This window comes from Polyodon spathula, chromosome 3 (genome assembly GCF_017654505.1).
Source record: "Polyodon spathula isolate WHYD16114869_AA chromosome 3, ASM1765450v1, whole genome shotgun sequence".
In the NCBI taxonomy this organism is placed as follows: domain Eukaryota; kingdom Metazoa; phylum Chordata; class Actinopteri; order Acipenseriformes; family Polyodontidae; genus Polyodon; species Polyodon spathula.
The window spans coordinates 18,778,867-18,800,872 of NC_054536.1; the positions used below are offsets into that span (position 1 = coordinate 18,778,867).

At 38.8% G+C, this 22,006-nt stretch overlaps 1 protein-coding gene across 1 annotated transcript in view; it reads right to left on the bottom strand.

Moving 5' to 3' along the window:
* Positions 1-22,006, bottom strand: part of LOC121307950 (zinc finger CCCH domain-containing protein 3-like) — a 135,741-nt gene that overhangs the window by 44,884 nt on the left and 68,851 nt on the right. Inside the window, exon 4 of the mRNA XM_041240243.1 lies at positions 19,444-19,579. Coding sequence (XP_041096177.1) covers positions 19,444-19,579 — 136 coding nt within the window. The remainder of the gene's footprint in view (positions 1-19,443; positions 19,580-22,006) is intronic.

The window sequence follows — 22,006 nt, forward strand, 5'->3', positions numbered from 1 at the left end:
TTTATTTATTTTTTTTGGGGGGGGGGGCTTAACTGAAGTCTTTTAACTCTAATCAATGCTTTAAGCACAACACAGAAACCAGGGCCTGAGGACACAGTTGGAAATTAAGTGGAGACTTATGACAGAGTGTAGGAGACACTTGTTTCCAGTGGAAGTGGCGAGGGTATGGAACTGGTAAACTGGACAAAAAAGCAAGAAAGGATTACTCTGTCCAAACACATGTACAAAAAACATTGCCATTTACAATGAACCTTTTCCAAAGAAGAGACTATTCCACATGACTGTCAATCCCAAAATAACAATCACTGCTAGATATGCAATTCCTATTAGATCTTTGTCGGGTGCACTGCCATTGGCTACGGATGTGTGACAAGGGGGACTGGTGTCAAGAAGGACCCGGGTTAACCGCTTTCCCAGTTTTGTTCAGAGTGAACTCAGGCACCTCACAAAGTGCTTCTATATTCATTTTAAATCGTCATTTGCGCACATTTTGAAAACCAATTGGAAACAACTGACAGCTTTAACACAAGCTCCTGAATTAAAAGTTTGAGCTGATTATTTTTGGCTAGAGCCGATCTGGAGAAAAACAAAAAAGCTTTGTGAACCTAGCACTGAGTCTTCATGATTTAAGATAACGGTGAGAACATTTACCCAACAATCAAGAACAACACCAGCCAACCTTACAGTACATCATATTACTTTACTAGCTAGTTCACGCACATTTTTAAACATATAAGAAATAATTTAAGATTATAATCCATTCCCATAAATTAAAGGTCCGAGTGGTTTATTTGTGGTTGGGTAATTTTACTGTATGTGTTTATCCTTTCTGTAATAAAATCAATAGCGATGTGGAGTAAATAGTGTTAGGAATGTAGCCTAAGTGACGGGCCGGCAGGTAATGTACTAACAGAGCCCCTTGCTCTCCCCTCCAGTCTCGCACAGGTTGTTTTTATTCTCTCCCTCCTTTTACAGATAGCTTCATGGGCACCGCTAAAGGATGATGGAGGGGAAACTGACAGAATTGAAAACAATGTTGTATTACATTGTCAAGTTTTTCTTTGGCAAATGACATTAGCACATATGGATTATGTCCTTTGAGAGAGAAACACCACTGGTCTCCGAGATGTTGGGAGATGTATTAAGGTGGTGGTGGTCTCCTGTTCTTTCACATGGCACTCCTGTAATGGGAGCAATGAACTGTTGCTTCAAATCCGTTTCTAATTCCATTTGAAATACTACAGCAAATTATCTCTCCTTCAGCGTGGACGATGCAATAGAATTTATCGCCATAATCTTCAGAGGCTGAGTGGGAGTTAAGTTGGGGGTGGTGTGTGTAAGTGTGATTGTGAGTGTGTATGATCGGATATTTGTGTGAGACTGTGTGTGTATACGAGTGTCTATTTGTGAGAGTCTGTGTTGAGTGTATGCATGTATAGAAGTGTCTATTTGTGCGAGTGTGTTGTGTGTGTGTGTATACTAGTGTCTATTTGTGCGAGTGTGTTTTGTGTGTGTGTATACTAGTGTCTATTTGTGCGAGTGTGTTGTGTGTGTGTGTATACTAGTGTCTATTTTTGAGAGTGTGTTGTATGTGTGTGTATACGAGTGTCTATTTGTGCAAGTCTGTGTTGTCTCTGTGTATACGAGTGTATTTGTTTGAGTGTGTTTTGTGTGTGTATACAAGTGTTTATTTGTGAGAGTCTTGTGTTGTATATATTCATGTATAGGAGTGTCTATTTGTGCGAGTGTGTTGTGTGTATGCATGTACAGGAGTGTATTTGTGCGAGTGTGTTGTGTGTGTATACAAGTGTCTATTTGTGTGTTGTGTGTGTGTATACTAGTGTCTATTTGTGCAAGTCTGTGTTGTGTGTATGCATGTACAGGAGTGTCTGTGTGTGTATGAGTGTCTGTGGTATTACCATTATATTTTTTTATTGAGGTGTAAGAACTGACACTCTTTAGAAACAAACAATTAATAAAAGACTAACCTGCAGAAATAATGTATGTGACATTTCCCTTATAAAAGCGCCCCACAGTAAAAGCATACTGTAGCAAAGCATGGTAAAGCACAGTAAAGGATTGTGAAAGCATGGTAAAGTACAGGTAAGCCATATTAAAAAATAAATAAATAAATAAAATAAATTGCAAATGCATGAAAAAGTGAGGGAAAACTGCAAAATTACTGTAGAAAACTTTCATAAATATTGAAGGAAAGTCAATTTCAACAAAACAAGATGAAAGATAGAATGCAGCGAAAACGTCTCTTCTTCCTATGCCATTGCATACTTGGTGCACCCAACACTTTATTACATTTATTAAGGTGTTTCCATCAGTATTTCCAATACTGTACATTGGGTTGGGACAATAAAAAGGTTATCGCCATGTTACTGATCAAAGTCATGATTCTTTGTCGTATTAAACGTTAACTCACATTTAATAAAAAAAATAAAATAAAATGAGCGCCTTTCTAATTTGTCCTGGATGTCTGCACAAAGAGATTCAACTTAACTGGGCAATTGGCTTTTAACCCAGTCTCTCCAATAGAGGTACTGCGCGGAAATCAGGCAATAAAACTGTGAGAGAAAAATAACCATTTGCAATAAAGGGAATTACAACGTGACTTAAGATAATCATGATAACTTTTATTCAAGAACAGTAAATTATCATTCAACACTATAGGAGATCTTACTACTTTAGAAGTTTTCAACACTAGACTACGCTGCCTGCCTCCCTCCCAGTCACTAAGATCTAACCACTTGACCACACTGCCTCCTCTTTGCCCTTCAGCTCTAACCACTAGAGTATTAAAGGGTGAATAGCTAGAAATGTGTCTGAAATGCCTTCCATGCTACTTCTGCAGAGAAGTCATCCCATTACCTGCTGCCCAGAGACTCTATTAAATATGAATCACATTCTCACAGTAATTTAAATTTAATGAAGGGAGAAAAAAGATTAAAAGGGAGAAGCTGAATAGCTTCAATAAAACGACAAATTCCACCCCCCTGTTGGCACCCCCGAGAACAATTCCAGCTAGTTATCTGAATTGCAATTATATCTGTTACACTGACAGCATACCATATCTCCAACAGCCGGAAAATTAGATAAATATTATTATTACTACGAGACTTGGGGGATGCCCGCCGTGTCTTACGAGGGAATGTGCCAGCAGTTTCATCTGGGCAATGGGAAATCCCTTTTCAAAGGTGTTTAGATTAAAGCTGCATGACTGTGCATGTGTTGAAGCCACAGGCTGCATCACTGTAAGGATTCCTGCTGGATCGAGGTGGGTTCTATTTAAATGATATAAACACTGTCACCCTTTAATTCATTATTATTATGCCAGCAGGCGTTTTCCCACACAGCGATGATTTGTTTGACCCCACATGAACATCACTCAATACAGTGGACTCCCTCTGCTCCATATAAACACTATGTCTGCAGTGAGACCTCTCTGTGTGTGTCAGTGCCTTCCTCTTGTAACACCAGTGCAAAACCACTTCACATATGGCACGTTTGATGTTATACACCACAAAGAAAGGACAAGGGAGCAACGAACACAATCACAACTGCAAAACTAACAGACCAACAATATTTCCAAGTAAAAAAATAGTAAAATGCAAGTTTACTGAAACATGTGTTTCTTTCAAAACTGAACGTTTGAGACTTGCCTAATGAATAGAAGAGCACAACCTGTGAGTTATACAATTATCATTAATGGGACGCATTCATATTCCATAACTCTTACACCCCTTCTCCACTGGCATATCTGACCCCTGAGGGCTCGGTACTCTAATACACAAATTAGAGTACACAAATACCCAGTTACACAAATACCCAGTTCTCCACTGGGTATTTGTCGAGCCGAGCAAGAACCAAACCGTGAAACTCCGGCATCACAAGACACCTGAATCTGGAGGCGAGCCAAGCCGAGCCAGGGTTAAGGATTTTCGTTATTATGCTGCGTCTGTCAGTACACTCCACAAAGACAAACAACATGTCGTGCAGCAAGTGCGAGGGGAGAAAAGTACAGCCTTGGGACGCTGAGGAAGTGCAGTCTCTAGCTTCTCTGTGGGCAGACAGAAGTGTTCAAGATCTGCAGTCGTACATCAGAAATGAGAAAGTTTGTGCCCAAATTTCTGATGATTGAAGCAAATGGGCACAAACAGTAGGTACAGTACACTTAACTCACACACACAAAATTTTAACAAATTTCTCATCCTTAACCTTAATTATATCAATACAAAGAAGAAAAAATGCAGAAAATAAAACTTAGCTTATTTACAAAAATATAGTAAAACAAAATATAGCTGTACCACACATACAACTACGGTTCTCCTTGCACTTGTGCAGCTTCTTTTTTAAGCATCCAAACAAAAAACAACTCTAGAAAAAACAACAACTATCCTTAAAAACGGGATATCTTTGGCAAATCATATTTTTAATCCCTCTTTTTTGCCATTCAACAGAACTAATTGAACTTTAGTAAGTCGACATAAATCAGTAAAGTTTGTGGATTATAAAAGAAATTCATAAATATATTTACAAAATGTAGCAATACAAGATACAGCTGTACCGTTGGTCTATTAATTTTTGAACACCATTTGTTTGCACATCTTTTGGCAAACTGAGCTAATAACAAGTGTCTTTCATTGCTTCAGAACGAGATTGCTTCCATTTGGATCAAGACCAGGTTGGCTTAGAGTGAATTCTCGTCCAAATTAAGTTATTTTGGATAGCTCACCTGTGCCTGCAAATAAACCCAATCGTACGTCAATTCACACAAAACACGAAAACAAATTATTTGTCAAAGGGCGGTTCTAAAAGATACAATAAGAACTGGGGTTTAAGATCATACATACAGTTAGTTTTTATGAGGGATTGTATTAAGGAAACCCACTGTTTAGGAAGGAATATGGTCGCCTTTTGGGATATCAATTATTGTGTGTCTGTGTTAAGGTGTGCTTTTACTAAAGGCCATCTTCTCTAATTCAAGTCAGTATCAGTCTCCCGAATGACAAAATGGATCTTTGTACTGTTGGTGAACAATTTTTGAGAAATTATTTGACAAGATGTGAATAGCCTTAGGGTTAAGAAAAAGAAATCACTTACCGTCAACACTAAAGAAAACTTATTAGCTTTATTTAGATTTTCAGAAAAAAATATAAAGTATTAATCGTCTGTATTGACTAGCTATATTAAATTATGAAAGACCTGTAAAAACAGCACTTAAGCACATTTAGGAGTGCAATATCTTTTAGTTGTTGGCACTACAATTAGTATTGTCAGTGGCGTTTCCTTTATTGGCCCAGGAATCAATTTTAGACATACATAAACACCTTCAGCAAATATCGCTTTGTAAATATGGTCGATACAACAGGGAGCACTTTTTATAAGAAAACACACATTTATAGCCTATTTATGGACTATTTGTTTAGAAGGCAGTAATGAATATAGTGCCCTCAGGACAACATTAGATGACATGTTGTATTTAGGTGGGTATATGCATTAAAACCAGGCTGTAAATTAACTCCCCGCTCCCCCCTTTACTGTGGATTTGGATTTGTGCTTTTAGCGTTCATTAAGACATGCTGGAAAGCTGAGAAAACAGAGTTCATTAAAGTAGTTTAGAAAGGCTTGCATCGTACTTAACTAATATTGTTGAATTACAAGACATTAAACTTGCAGATCAACTGAGGCTGCTCTGATTGGGATTCTGCTTGAATATTTCAGTCAGCTCAGAGATTTTAAACAACGTCTATTAGAGAATAAGAACAGCTGATGTGAGAATGCATCACAGAGTTTTCGCTTGCTTTGTTTGGGCGCTCGGCCTTGCCTTTTCGGGGTACTTGGTACAGCTTTAAAATGTTGATTGACATTTCTCAGTCAGTGCAGGGCTGGGAGGCTGGTAAACTTAAAAGGATGGTATTGACTGGCTTGATTACGATCAAGCAATCGTTTTATTCAAAAATTGTATTTTGCTCAACAATCTTACAATATATTTCAAATTTGCTTATAATATACTGCATGTGTGCATTCAAATTTAAAAATAAATAAATAAATAATGTAACCCAATACATTCATTATGTCTCCAATCCTGTTGTGCAAGTTGGGTTTGCCCCACAATGTCATTCTGCAAGCTAGTTAACTCTTGTTAGACGTCGGAACACAAATAGCATGGTCTCATAACTTATGTCGCCCAACTACAACATTATAAAGGGGGAGCACTTATATATACACTACTGTGCAAAAGTCTTAGACAATTTGTATTTTTTCTACTCTGATGCACTTGTACTGAATTAGGTATACAATTTATTTAAATATACATTAGTCTCTAGAAATCTTGTTTAAGAACATCCAAATGTAATAACTGAGACAAACCATAGTTAAGTCCGGGATCATGTAGTACTCGGATTCCCTTAGACAATAACCGGCAGTCACACAATGTGTCAGAACTATAAAACAATAGTTTATTTGAGAATAAAAAAGGGTGCACAACTAATCTAATATTGCAGAAAGGAAAGTGTTTCTCATTGGTTGTTCTTGTTCAGAGACAGCCCATTGTTCTCAATTGGTCCATGGCTTCGCCCCCTGTCGGCTGTATTTATGAGGAGTAGTGCTCTCTGTCCGAGGTGTCAAAGCATACTTAAAACTGTCTGGCTTGCCTTCTGCAAGATACTGCTGGCGCCTAAATGATTCATTCAATGTTAGGAAAAGATAAAACACTTGTCCAAAAGTTAGTTGACTCTTTCTAAAAGCATTCTTTGTCAGTGGGGGAGTTTGTGAGCAGAAACCGAGTAGACATAGAATTGTTTAAGACCCCCACCTTGGTATATTTCAATTCTATTGATTTCATACACAGAATGATATTATGACCCACTCTGATGCTACACATTATGAGCGTGAACAATTTACTCAAAGCCTCCACTAGTGTTTTCTACTATTACAACAACCTTGACTTGCATAAAGAAGGAAAAACATTGTGAAACAGCTCGCATCACTTGATTTTCAAGGCGTGGAGTCCAAAGCATAATCAAAAAGTATAGAGAAACAGTATCTGTAAATGACAAACCCAGGACTGGAAGACCCAGAAAGCTGTCTAACAAGGATGAGCAATACTTGAAGATAATATCCTTAAGGATTAGAAAGAAGACAAGCATTGAATTGACAACAGAACTGGCAGAAGCCACAGGTGTCGCTGTCCATCAAATCAACAGTACGAAGGTCACTCTTGAAATCAGGTTGTTGCAGTAGGAATACATCTTAATTAAGGGGCACAAGACTAAAAGGCTAAAAGATGCACAACACCACAGAAATTGGACTATGGAACAAAGGCCAAAGGTGTTTTGGACTGTTGGTGGATGGACAATGACGCTTCTACCTTCTGCCAGTTCTGTTGTCAATTCAACGCTTGTCTTCCTTCTATTCCTGAAATACGCTTCAGATACCACACCTTGAAAATCGAGTGATGCTACTTTACTCAATGTTTTTCCTTCTTTATACAAGTCAAGGTTGTTATAATAGTATAAAACTCTACTGGAGGCTTTGAGTAAATGGTTGATGCTCATGCATCATGGTAGAAAAATGCAACATGTCTAAGACTTTTGCACAGGAATGTGTATATACATATATACAATCTGAAAATGAAATATATAAAAAAAACAATGATCTCCAATACTGCAAATACTAATAATTGAATGGTCACAACTTTAGGTCAACACTGACAGGCACTGAACCCACACTGCGCTCTCCTATAGCCCTCTGCGTAGCTGCTGTACTGTATCAGAGGGATCGATCTGGCAGTGCGCCGGCAGTGCAGGGGTGGCCACTGTCACTAGCTTGCCTTGAAGCTGAATGGCAGAGCGCTGATCTCTTTTCATGGGGCCCACTCTTGATCAGTGGCTTCTGCAATCGATGTTAAAGAGTGAGCTGCTGTTGCCACAAAAGGAAAATAAAGAAAATAGGCTAGGTATGCTTCTATTGATATGATAGCGGAAAATTCTCCTTGACATAACTTTACAGCTTTGTCATAATGAAAATTGGTGTTCTTCTTGCCTGATCCTTACACAGGGACCATGTGGGTGCGCACACACACACAGAATATACAAATGCACCCACTAACAAGCACATGGACTACATAATACATGCAGTTTGTATACAGAAATCTATACATATTGCACGTGTAAAAACATACTGCTAAACAGTAGTTGACCAAGCAGATATATGCAGAAACATATATTCCATGAATCTATATATATATATATATATATATATATATATATATATATATATATATATATATATATATATATATATATATATATATATATATATATATACACACACACACACACACACACACACACACACACACACAGTACTGTGCAAAAGTTTTAGGCAGGTGTGAAAAAATGCTGTAAAGTAAGAATGCTTTCAAAAATAGACATGTTAATAGATTATATTTATCAATTAACTAAATGCAAAGTGAGTGAACAGAAGAAAAATCTAAATCAAATCAATATTTGGTGTGACCACCCTTTGCCTTCAAAACAGCATCAATTCTTCTAGGTACACTTGCACAAAGTCAGGGATTTTGTAGGCATATAGTCAGGTGTATGATTAAACAATTATACCAAACAGGTGCTAATGATCATCAATTCAATATGTAGGTTGAAACACAATCATTAACTGAAACAGAAACAGCTGTGTAGGAGGAATAAAACTGGGTGAGGAACAGCCAAACTCAGCTAACAAGGTGAGGTTGCTGAAGACAGTTTACTGTCAAAAGTCATACACCATGGCAAGACTGAGCACAGCAACAAGACACAAGGTAGTTATACTGCATCAGCAAGGTCTCTCCCAGGCAGAAATTTCAAGGCAGACAGGGGTTTCCAGATGTGCTGTCCAAGCTCTTTTGAAGAAGCACAAAGAAACGGGCAACGTTGAGGACCGTAGACGCAGTGGTCGGCCAAGGAAACTTACTGCAGCAGATGAAAGACACATCATGCTTACTTCCCTTCGCAATTGGAAGATGTCCAGCAATGCCATCAGCTCAGAATTGGCAGAAAACAGTGGGACCCTGGTACACCCATCTACTGTCCGGAGAAGTCTGGTCAGAAGTGGCCTTCATGGAAGACTTGCGGCCAAAAAGCCATACCTCCGACGTGGAAACAAGGCCAAGCGACTCAACTATGCATGAAAACACAGGAACTGGGGTGCAGAAAAATGGCAGCAGGTGCTCTGGACTGATGAGTCAAAATTTGAAATATTTGGCTGTAGCAGAAGGCAGTTTGTTCGCCGAAGGGCTGGACAGCGGTACACGAATGAGTGTCTGCAGGCACCAGTGAAGCATGATGGAGGTTCCTTGCAAGTTTGGGGCTGCATTTCTGCAAATGGAGTTGGGGATTTGGTCAGAATTAATGGTCTCCTCAATGCTGAGAAGTACAGGCAGATACTTATCCATCATGCAATACCATCAGGGAGGCATCTGATTGGCCCCAAATTTATTCTGCAGCATGACAACGACCCCAAACATAGAGCGAAAGTCATTAAGAATTATCTTCAGCGTAAAGAAGAACAAGGAGTCCTGGAAGTGATGGTATGGCCCCCACAGAGCCCTGATCTCAACATCATCGAGTCTGTCTGGGATTACATGAAGAGAGAGAAGCAACTGAGGCTGCCTAAATCCACAGAAGAACTGTGGTTAGTTCTCCAAGATGTTTGGGCCAACCTACCTGCCGAGTTCCTTCAAAAACTGTGTGCAAGTGTACCTAGAAGAATTGATGCTGTTTTGAAGGCAAAGGGTGGTCACACCAAATATTGATTTGATGTAGATTTTTCTTCTGTTCACTCACTTTGCATTTTGTTAATTGATAAATATAAACTATTAACATATCTATTTTTGAAAGCATTCTTACTTTACAGCATTTTTTCACACCTGCCTAAAAACTTTTGCACAGTACTGTGTGTGTGTGTGTGTGTGTGTGTGTGTCATATATATATATATATATATATATATATATATATATATATATATATATAATATATATATATATATATATGTATCACACACTTGCCTTATACTATTCAAATTTCAAAATGCAAACATGCACACAACTCCGAAGGTTCATACATATCTGAATGCATACATGCCTGCAAATATAAACATGCACGCAAAAAGCAGCATGTACACAAATAACTCATATCTCTTGGCATTATTTAAAAAAAAAAAAAAAAAGTACACTATTACAATAGCAGAGCAATTATCACTAGTTCCACATCCTGTTTAAATCAATATTAAAGCACTAAAAGTGATTAGCCCTGGCCTGCCAGTGCCCCAGTAAAGTAGACAGAAATTATTAACAGACAGCATAGAAATCCTCTCTCCTTTCCTGTATGCAGAGCAGTCAGTGAATCCACAGTGCAATGAATGGGGAAGGTTCCTTCAGAAGGGAGGGGGGCTCACAATTTACAACCTTCTGCCTATGCTTTATAGCTTTCTTAATTCAGCTCCTGCTACTGTTAATGTAGTTAATGTTGAGATTATATCTATTTTCTGGTGGCAGCCCATGATTTACACTGGCTATTTCTCCAGTACAGGCTCCCTGGCTGTTAAATCAAGCGACTTGCCAATTAAGTGCTGACTGGGGAAACAGGACAGGATCTTAAGAGATATGTCACCTCAAATAATACCTTCTGGGGGGGGGGGGGGGGGGGGGGGGGGGGGGGGGGGGGGGGTACTTGGGGTTCCCGTCTACCCCTTGTCTGTTTTAAGGGGGGTTGTTTTGGGAGAAATCGCTGGGGTTGTACTGCATTCTTCCCTTTCTCCCGTCTCTCCCTCTTCATCATTAGAGCGTTAAAACCCATCCATAACTATAAAAACACAGTGGTAAATTGGGAGTGACGATAGGCACTCCCAACCTAGTTAGAATAAAGAATGGTAGAAAACTATTGTGACGATGTAACTTTATGGAAAATCTAGGGTATTGCCACAACTATTAGTGCAATTTTAACATCACACACAAAACAACATTTTAATAAAAATCGGTGGGTATATTAGGATACTTAATGTCAACAAATGTAAAATGATGGTCACAACACATATGAACACATTTTTATTCAAAGTCTTGCACAACACAAGTCTCGGTACTCCTCAGCTTTCTCACCCTTTCTCACACTTGAACATTCCACCCACTTCTGCACTGCTATCAAATCACCATCACGACCGATTTTTCTACTGCAAACATCCAAAATGTTCTATTGCAAACATGCTTCTAAATCAAGCAATGTCAGGGGACGATCTGTGATTACACTGTATTTTTATAATGGTTTTGAAAGAAAAACTGTCAATGACACTGAATACAAGTTTGAATGTCTCAACAGCAGAGCCAAGCGACTGCAGTGGGAGAGCCTAATTATTCTCGTCATTTACAGTATTCCAGCTTTTTCAGGTAAATGAAGAAATCTTTTTTTTTGTACAAACTCCTCATGTGTAATAATCACTAATACTGCATTGTAAGCTGACCTGTGCAATGTCAATGAACTGCAGATATAAATCCCATAACATACGTCTTAGTATTAAAATACATTTTTGATGGTGTTGCTATATGTATTTTATTTACCCTGTGCCAAAATTAAACAACTCATCTCTGCTCTTAAATAACTACCTGTATTAGTAAATGTTTGCGTTTTAAGCAATATGACCCATTATTTCCTAATATTGTTTAGCATCAGCTGAGCAAAGTAATTTATGTATTTTATACATTAGAATTTTTCTAACAAACTGCAGCTCCACGTTGTTTTGAGCAACCGATCTAAATAATAGAACAATACATACAGGTAAATAAATGTAAAATTGCTATATCTGTGAATGGAAGTGTTAGCTTCCTGGAGATATTAAGGTTACCATAACATACTGTGCACATTTATACGGCTTTGAGCTGCCTAGCCAGTAGGGTTCACTGTAGTGCAATGAGGAAAACAGTCCCTGCTGGTTTTGCCACCGTAACCCACAGGAGCACCAGTGCAAATGTGGCACTGCCTATGTAGTATCCAGCAAACACCGGCCTACTTCACACAGCAAGGACGCAAACCTGCGCCAGGACACGCACCAGGTGAGACACCAGGTGAGGTACTTTTTGACTATCTTTTGAACTTTATTTTTGTTCAGCCTTTTCCATTGCTTAGTATGTTTTCAACATCATCCATAACTATTAAAACAGTCATTAGTGCTGAATTTAGATACTAAAGGAAACCTACATTTAAATAACAAAAATAAAACAAAGACTTTTCAAACATGTCATTTGAATTTAAGTTCCTTTAATTCTGACACTGAACAGACGTGTGTGCGTATGCAGACTCCCCAGGAACTTTCCAGATAAACCTGCAGGACCATCTCGTCAACAACCCATCTTGCTTGCTGCACATTAAAATGAGGCGAAAGAACAAGAAAAGGCCAAGGGGGGGGGGTCTAATATTTTATATAATCGGAGAGGTTTAAATTGAAAAGCCCCAGCTGAATCAATATTTAATGTATCCTACTAAATGAATAGTAATAAGTTTCTAAAGCCCCCTGACTTTCATAAAATAAAAATTATAGAAATGAACAAGGGCACGGCGTGGCTGTTACATTAACTTTTACAGCAAGGGGACTTGTAACAAGTCCTTTCAATAAAAGGGAGGCTTGCTGCAGGCTACTGAGGGTCAGCAGAGCAGCATGTACAACATCAGGTGGCTCAAAGTCAATTAGGAGAGGCACTCTCTTCTTTTTTCTGTCTCTACAGTACAACCTTGATTATCCAAATACACCATTGTTAACCTGTCCTATTGTGTGCTGTGCTCTTTTGCCCTGGTGTCATAGAACACCTGTGGTATTTACAGAACAGTGCAGTGCTGTATGTTACACATTTACAGGTAAAGGGGTTGTACTGTATCTTTTTAGGGGGGTTCTTGATTAGGAAAGCCATTTAAAACAATTGTACAGGTCTAATTCAATTATGCAAACAATTCGATTATCCAAACATTATCCAAATTAGTTTGTGTTCTAGCAGTTTTACTGTGCATTTTAGTGCTGGGACAAATACTGGAATATTGGAACAAACGCTGCTTGAAAAGTATTCAGTTGAAAAAATGAACATGGTTTGTATTTGCTCATCTAACAATTTATAAATAACTGTCCAAAAATATATCATGCAAAAAAAACTGCATGAATGATGTCTGAAATCAATATCCCACTTTACAGAATATACATATACAGTGCCTATAGAAAGTCTACACCCCCTTGAACTTTTTTTCACATTTTGTTGTGTCAGTGCCTCAGAGTTTCATGCATTTAAATGAGGATTTTTTTCCACTTATCTACACACCATACTCCACACTGTTAAGGGGAAAAAAGTTATTATTGAGAAAAAAACTATATATTAAAAACACAAAACTGAAAGATCATCATTGGATACGTCTCCATCCCCCTGAGTTAATATTTGGTGGAAGCACCTTTGGCAGCAATTACAGCTGGGAGTCTGTTGGGATAGGTCTCTACCAACTTTGCACACCTAGATTTGGCAATATTTGACAATTCTTCTTTACAAAACTGTTCAAGCTCTCAAGTTCCTTAGGGAGCATTGATGGACAGCAATCTTCAAGCCATGCCACAAATTTTCGACTGGATTTAGGTCGGTGCTCTGACTGGGCCACTCAAGGACATTTACCTTTTTGTTCTTTAGTCACTCCAGCGTAGCTTTGGCTGTGTGCTTTGGGTCGTTGTCATGCTGAAAGGAGAACTTCCATCCCAGTTTCAGCTGTCATGCAGAGGGCAGCAGGTTTTCCTCAAGGACTTCCCTGTACTTTGCTCCATTCATTTTCCCTTCTATCCTGACAAGTGCCTCAGTCCCTGCCGATGAGAAACATCCCCTTAACATGATACTGCCACCACTATGCTTCACAGAAGGGATGGTGTTCTTTGGGTGATGCGCTGTGTTGGGCTTGCGCCAAACACAATGTTTGCATTTATGCCAAAAATTTCAATTTAAGTTTATTGACACATGGCTACAGAATCTCCTGAGTGTTTCTTTGCATACTTCAACGGGATTCAAGGTGGGCTTTCTTGCCACCCTACCATACAGGCCAGATTTGTGGAGTGCTTGAGATATTGTTGTCACATGCACACTTTGACCAGTCTTTGCCATAAAAGCCTGTAGCTCTTGCAAAGTTGCCTTTGGCCTCTTGACAGCCTCTCTCATCAGTCTTCTTCTTGCTCGGTCATTCAGTTTGGAGGCAGGATCTTGGTGGTGCCATACATCGCCTACTTCTTAATAATCGTCTTGACCGTGGTCCAAGGGATATTCAAGGCCTTTGATATTTTTTTTATATCCATCCCCTGATCTGTGCCTTTCAATAACTTTGTCCCGGAGTTCTTTTTAAAGTGCCTTGGTGATCATGGTTGAGGTTTTGCATTGAAATGCGCTACCCAGCAGAGGGAACTTACAGAAACTGATGAATTTATCTTGAAATCATGTGAATCACTACAATTTAACACAGGTGAAGGCCACTTAACTTGGTGTGTCATTTTGAAGGTGATTGGTTACACCTGAGCTAATTTAGGATTGCTATTACAATGGGGTGGACATTTATCCAACCAAGCTATTTCAGTTTTTATTTTTAATTCATTTTCTACAAATTTCTAGAATATTTTTTTTCAATTGGAAGTTGTGGGGCAGGATGTGTAGATAATATGAAAAAAAATAACAATTTTTAATGCATTTTAATTCCAGGCTATAAGGCAACAAATGGTGAACATTCTGAAAGGGGGTGTAGACTTCCTATAGGCACTGTATATGTGTGTGTGTGTGTATATATATATATATATATATATATATATATATATATATATATATATATATATATATATATATATATATATACACTGAGTGTACAAAACATTAGGAACACTTGCTCTTTCCATGAAATAGACTGACGAGGTGAATCCAGGTGAAAGCTATGATCCCTTATTGATGTAACCTGTTAAATCCACTTCAATCAGGTTAAAGAAGGATTTTTAAGCCTCGACACAATTGAGACACGGATTGTGTATGTGTGCCATTCAGAGGGTAAATGGGCAAGACAAAAGCTTTAAGTGCCTTTGAACAGGGTATGGTAGTAGGTGCCAGGTGCGCCGGTTTGAGTGTGTCAAGAACTGCAACGCTGCTGGGTTTCTCATGCTCAACAGTTTCCCGTGAGTATCAAGGATGGTCCAACACCCAAAGAACATCCAGCCAACGGCAGATCAGTGGTTGAAAACGGCTCATTGATGAAAGAGGCCAAAGGAGGCTGACACGAATTGTGCAGAGCAACAGACAGGCTACAGTTAGTCAACTGACAGTCTGCTGTTTCACGCTGATGGGAGGACTAGGGTATGGAGAAAACCACGAGTACATGCAACCATCATGCCGCGTGTCAACATTGCAGGCTGGTGGTGGTGGTGTGATAATGTGGGGTATGTGTTCATAGCACACATTGGGCCCCTGGATAAAAGTGGAGCAACGTTTGAATGCCACAGGATATCTGAACATCATTGCCAATCAGGTGCATCCCTTCATGGCAGCAGTGTATCCATCTGCTAATGGATTTTCTCAGCAGGATAATGCCCCATGCCTCAAGGCTAGGATTGTCCAGGAATGGTTCCATGAACACGACAGTGAATTCAGCTTACCGCAATCCGACTGAGGATCTGTGGGATGAGATGGAACGAGCTACTCGGAGTAGAGATCCACTACCAGCCAACTTGACACAACTGTGGGAAGCATTGCAGTCAACATGGGCCAACATCACTGCAGAAAGCTTTTGACACCTTGTAGAGTCCATGCCCCGACGAACTGAGGCTGTTCTGAGGGCAAAAGGGGGTGCAACTCAATATTAGGAAGGCGTTCCTAATGTTTTGTACACTCAGTGTGTGTGTGTGTGTGTGTGTGTGTGTATATATATATATATATATATATAATATATAATTGTGAGCAAGTTAGAGGGAAGCAAATAAAAACGCAAAATGGAATGCTTGGGGTATATAGTAAAAAATGTAGAGGACAAATCCAAGGAGATTATAAGGAGGTCATATAATGCAATGGTGAGACCACACGTGGAATTCTGGTCACCACAGTAACAAATGGACATTGTGGCCCTTGAAAGAGGCCAACGAATAGCAACCAGACTAATCCCAGCATGGCTTAAAAGCACTGCACAGAAACCTGTAGCAGAGGGCAGAGTTGGAAGCTAAGCGGAAAGAGACTTAGGGCCGAGGGTAGAAGATACGTGACAAAGTTTTTAGATCAATCAGCTACTAGGATCGGACACCCATTATGCTTTTATGTTCTAATTCCTACGTTGTGAATACAGCTGCTCTGATGAATGACTGTGTGCAGATCTGTATAGTGCAATGTGTATTCAAAGTTCAGAGGAGTAGAAACAGGAAAATTATAATAGGAATAAAAAGGTAAGCATTTTCTTACATGTACATTATAATTTGGAACAAAAGTCATTTGCAAGGGAAATCATCTTTAATTTCCCTGGAAAGGAAAACAGGCAATGAGAGAGGGATGGAGAGAAATAAAGAAAGAGAGATAGAGAGAGAGGGAATGAGGAGAGAAAGGGAGAGCCCACTATAAATCTCTGCCTCATTCACACTGTTCCCGAGCTCTTATTAAGAAAATTAATTTAACTTAATTTAACTCAATCCCGACTCTCAATCAGCTTGATTAAGTAAGGGGGAAATTGCATTAGAAAAGGCCGTGTTCGCCAGATATAAGAATGAAGCAAAATTACATTCACTTAGCACTGTAAATTAATCCAGAAAACTGCTGGTGCAAATTTCAAGTTATCTACAGTCAAAATGATCTTCATAAATTCCAGAAATGGCCCTCTCGCCTACTATAAATCTCTATGAAATAAAGAGTATATATTATTATAAATACAGCAAAATGAAATGAAGTACAATCTCCCTCCAGTATCACCATGGCTTTGTCTACAGAGAGCTATTTAAACTGCTACGACAAACGAGCTTGCGTTGGTCACAACCGAGGCAGAAACAGCGCAATTTTATTTCAACAAGAAAAGATTCCAGTATCTGTTAGGCTTTACCTATTTACTACATTCTGTCCCTTATAAAAGTTCCCCACAGTTAAATTCCACTGTAACTTTGCAGTTTCCCCAATGCCTTTGCCCATGATTATACAATGCACTTTCTGTTTTTATGGATAACATAAAGTACTTTTTATGAAACTGTTCTTTACTGTTAATGAAACCATCAATAATCCATAACTATTTAAAACTTGATTTTACTAATAAAAACAGTCTTTGAATAACTCACTTTGTGAATATATTTAGGGTTAAAACATCTCCTATAATAAAATCAGTGGATAGCCAATAAACACCGGAAACCACCAGAACTGTGGAAATGGTTAATAAATTCACGCTGACCTTTTCCCATTAAAAAAATAAAACCTACTACAAATTTAAAAAATACATTTCCAAGTGCTGCTGCAATGTCCCTCTTTCCTGCCTTGTATCTATCATTGATTCGTTCTGAATACTTTAAACCCGCCCCAACTACTGAGTGACAGCACATTCTTACATTTGTATTAGAGACTCTGCTTGTGAGATTTAAAAAGAGATTACAGTAAGGAATGGGGGGTTGTTAGCAGGATTTAAAACAGAATTACAAATTGTGGCGAAATGTAAAAAAATGCAGACACACAAAAACCCCAGAAGGATGTGCCTGTGACCATAAGGATTTCGCTGTGGAACAAGCAAAGAAAAGAAGTTACAACTTAAGTGTGCAAGTACTGTCGAGTTACTACTGTACATATTTTGACAAAAAAAAAAAAAATAATAATAAAACACTCAAGCATTTTGGAAAGTACCTGAAAACACTATTTCATACAGTATATCAAAAAAGAACGCACTGAAAAAAACGATTTACATAAAATTAAAAAATAGCTAAAAATAAGCACTGAAAAATTAAATGAATAAACACAGAAAAATCTGTTTTCTTTAACAAATTGAGATTCGTAACATTTTTACATCCAACTAAACCCAAGTCCCTGGAAAAAGAATGTTTCCATACACTGTTTAATGTCTAAATACTGTTTCATTACTGTATGTGCACAAGTTTGCAGCATACAAAAGTGTTCCAAAAGCATTCAAAACAATGTTTTTTGAATATGTGAGGATGAGATTTAAAGTGGTGGCAGTCAGATAGCGAGCAGGACAGCAGCATCTTACTGTAAGTGCCTGGCTTCCTTGATCTGGACATTTATCTTACAGGTTAAAAACCGTCAATTTAGATCAGACACCATGAAATCAAACTTTCTGATTTGGACTGTGACCATCTGGGCTGTTAATAGTGGCCTCAGCACCTGCAATGCTCGCTACACCCCTCCCAGTACAGAAGGAAAACAATATCCCAGTATGATGCTTAATGAACACCTGCATAACTGTATTTATTGCTACAATTAGGGCTCACGCTACAGCTATCAGTGAATAAAACAGCAGGCAGTAACAAGTACACTTATATTTACACACGCAGATTTTTGCTGCCAGTTTCATTAAATTCCTCTGCCTGTCTCAGCTCTTTAAAGCCCTGACAGGCACTTCTTTATTGTAATGCACCTTGTAAACGATTGCATTACCCTTCTCTTCAATCTGACGCAATTTAGCGTGCCCCTTATGTATGAAAATGCGCCGTACTTGAATGCTGCCTCCAGTAACACAGAGCTGTGCATATCGTTTTCTTGAATGTGTGCACACATTTTTCATGTCATAGGTCTCAAATGTGTAGTTTTTAAAGACACACGCATTGCAGTAAAGATGTATTTTCATTTATTAATTTTTGTAAATATATCTGGTACTACACTAGGTTAAAAAAAAATCTTTCTGCAGGCCATGCTTTCTGATAGTCTTGCACTTCCATGACAACCTGGAGGGTGTAATTGTTCCCGCCCCTTCAGGGCTTTCTTTCCCGTCAGTAACCAACCAGCCGCTTCCTCTACTGGCTGGCATTTTTTGTAGCCAGTAAGATGTTTGACACTGAAATAAGACACTGAATGCTGAGATGAAATAATCAAAGCAGCACAAAGTGTTAACAGACTTCGTGGAAGGGAAGGCAAGCAAACCGACAACTTTCTTTAGATAGCAATGTTTTTAAATGAAATAGATGTTGAAACAGCACATTCTGATCTATACAGTGAATGGAAGTGCATGAGTTGTATTTTGTTAGCTACAACAACTTACTGTATAACCCATGAGCAAAATACAGATCCAGAGATGCATTCTGCAGTTACGGTAGGACAAAAACTTATCATTGCTGTGGGGAGCTCTGAATTGTTGGCAAAGTCGCTATGTGACATCACACTGCTAACAGCTGGCCACTGAAACATGAAAAATAAGAGAGTCAGGTACCTGGTGGTGCTGATCCTGCACCCCCTCCAGGTGTGTGCCGCAGTGCTGGGCAGTGCTGGGGAGCTCCCAGCTGCATCGTGCTTCACTATCTTGTACCGCGTCCTGATCACTCTGTGTGAGGTGTGATGGGAAGGACCTGGAACCAGGAGGGGACAGTCAGTTACGGAGTCACAATATTGTAATACTGTCCGAAAACTTCAAGTTGACTGTTCAGTTTTATTTCCTGATATGACATTAAAAGAGCAGCTTCAAATATGAAATGCTTAAGTTATCCTAACAAATATGTTGTTGTTCTTGCTTGGTATCTCTTATACTGATATCAATGAAACTTTTTTTTTTTTTCAAGTCAACATATTCTGGTGATTTCTTAAAACTCAGAAGTTTAACACAGTTTGCAATTCTACCATATCTCCAAGTACAGCTGGTACACCAGACAGAGGGGTCTGGCGAGCGCAACCATTAACTCCCCTCTCCTCATGAATGTGAGAAATAAAACTGTGGTTTTTCTTACATCAGGAGAGAGAAATCAACTATTGATGGGAGAGAGGATTGAGGGGTGACAAGATGTCACCCTTCACAATAGTAATCACACTGAAGTGCAGTACAAAAGGCAGAATTCACTCCGACTGTACAATATAGGAAAACTACTAAAATGGAAATGTGCTTAAAAAAAAAAAAAAGGATTCTGGTAAATGTCATTGCTGCTATTCATTGTAAAATACTTCACCATACCTCTCTAGCTTTTACAATGCATACCTATGTTTTACAATGCTGTCCCCACACTTTACTACACTGCACTACGATTTTACTGTGGTAAACATTTATAAGGGAAATCTGCACTTTAAACAATAAAATGGATGCCTGGAGGGTTCCTAATTACCAGGAGATGAAAATGGCTCAGTTTTCTATATTACAAGCCATGTTAGACATTGCAAAACCCCTTCAATGCAGTAGTACCTGCCACACACACATGCTTTTGTTTAGGATTAGAGGAGAACGTTTGTTCATGAAACTGGAAAGAACATCCAGAGCCTATTAATCTATTCTGACACTTTTAGCAGTCTCTGCTTTGTTATGGCAGTTCCATAGCACAAGGTTATACAGCAGATATATAGTTAAAAAAACAATGCTAAAGAATGCACATTTTAATGAGACCATTTCTACATGACACAAAGACATTTTAGATTATTGTATCACATGATTACTCATGTCTACTGTATATTATGTTGAAATACATGAATAAACGGTAAAAGTGCATGAATATTTTCACTCTGTGTGTGTTCAACCTGTTTGCATGCTGACCGAGAGACCTCCATTTCTGTTGTATAACAAAGCAGGCAAAATGCTGTACAAGAAAGCTACTGAGAAAGACTTTGTCAAAACATATGTCATTGAACGGGGGGGGGGGGGCTTTTCTGAAACACATTTCCATTACAGGTGTCAGTTGGGATAAACCCCCCTCCTCCTCCCCCCCCCCTCACTCCACCCTCCTCCCCATATCCCCATCCCAAGTCGTTATCAGTCTGACACACACTGTCGCAGTGCTACACAGGCCAATGCTTAATGACTAATCGATCTAGTTAGATTTTCCAATTAAAAACTTTACTACTGCGATGGGTGTGGGGGTGTGGGGGGGTTGTATTAAGAGAGTGAAAAGTGCTTACACACTATAGGGATCGTATATGAAGAGTGTTTATTAGCTTGATTACTGAGTCTGCACTGGAGAAACGTGCAACTTTCCAATTAAAGGTGTGTGTCAGTGGGTCAGGGGGTATGGTTCTTAACTTCCAAACAGAGGGTTCCATGTTCTTACTGTATGAGAGCGTTGACTGTAGCCCTGCACAAAAGACACATGGTGTGCCTGAACGGTGTCTGAATGATGGTTATGATAAGATCACCAAAGCTAATGTTAATGGATTACAACCGCAACAGCACACTTCACAACAGCTGTGTGAACTTTAAAACACACAAAAACACGACTGCGGGAACTGCTTTGGCATTAGACATTAAAATGTGATGTTATTATTGTGCTGCAACCATGAAACACAACGAATACTGAGCTCTCAGAAGAGTTCTTAATGTAAACAAAATACAAACTAAGTGACACGTCAACTATCAGTTTCTGAAAATCGGCCGTCACTTTTCTATTTTACTATTCGGTGCTACCCCTACTGTATATTGTAGCTGATATCGTCTGGAAGGCGTTTATTAGTCAGTCCACTGTCTTATACTTCATCGCTGTCAAGATTATTAAAAAATAACCCATGATGTTAAGTCACTTGTTAACACCAAGATTAATTCCCACGTCTCGCTATGTGCACCTACAGTACAGACAATTACCTTAAAATGAAAGAGCATGTACATTTTTTTTTACTCTTCCCTTCCCTTTTTATTATGTTTTCAGTCATTCTAAGTGGTTTTTATGACAATTACTGAAATGCTGTGTTTTTGTTGTTGTTGTTTTTTAATGTAGAGTAGAAAAGACACCTAAAGGGCAAAAGGTGACATGATCAAAGAGGCAGATCGTTGTATGGCCCTGGCTCTTACTTCTATAAAGATACTT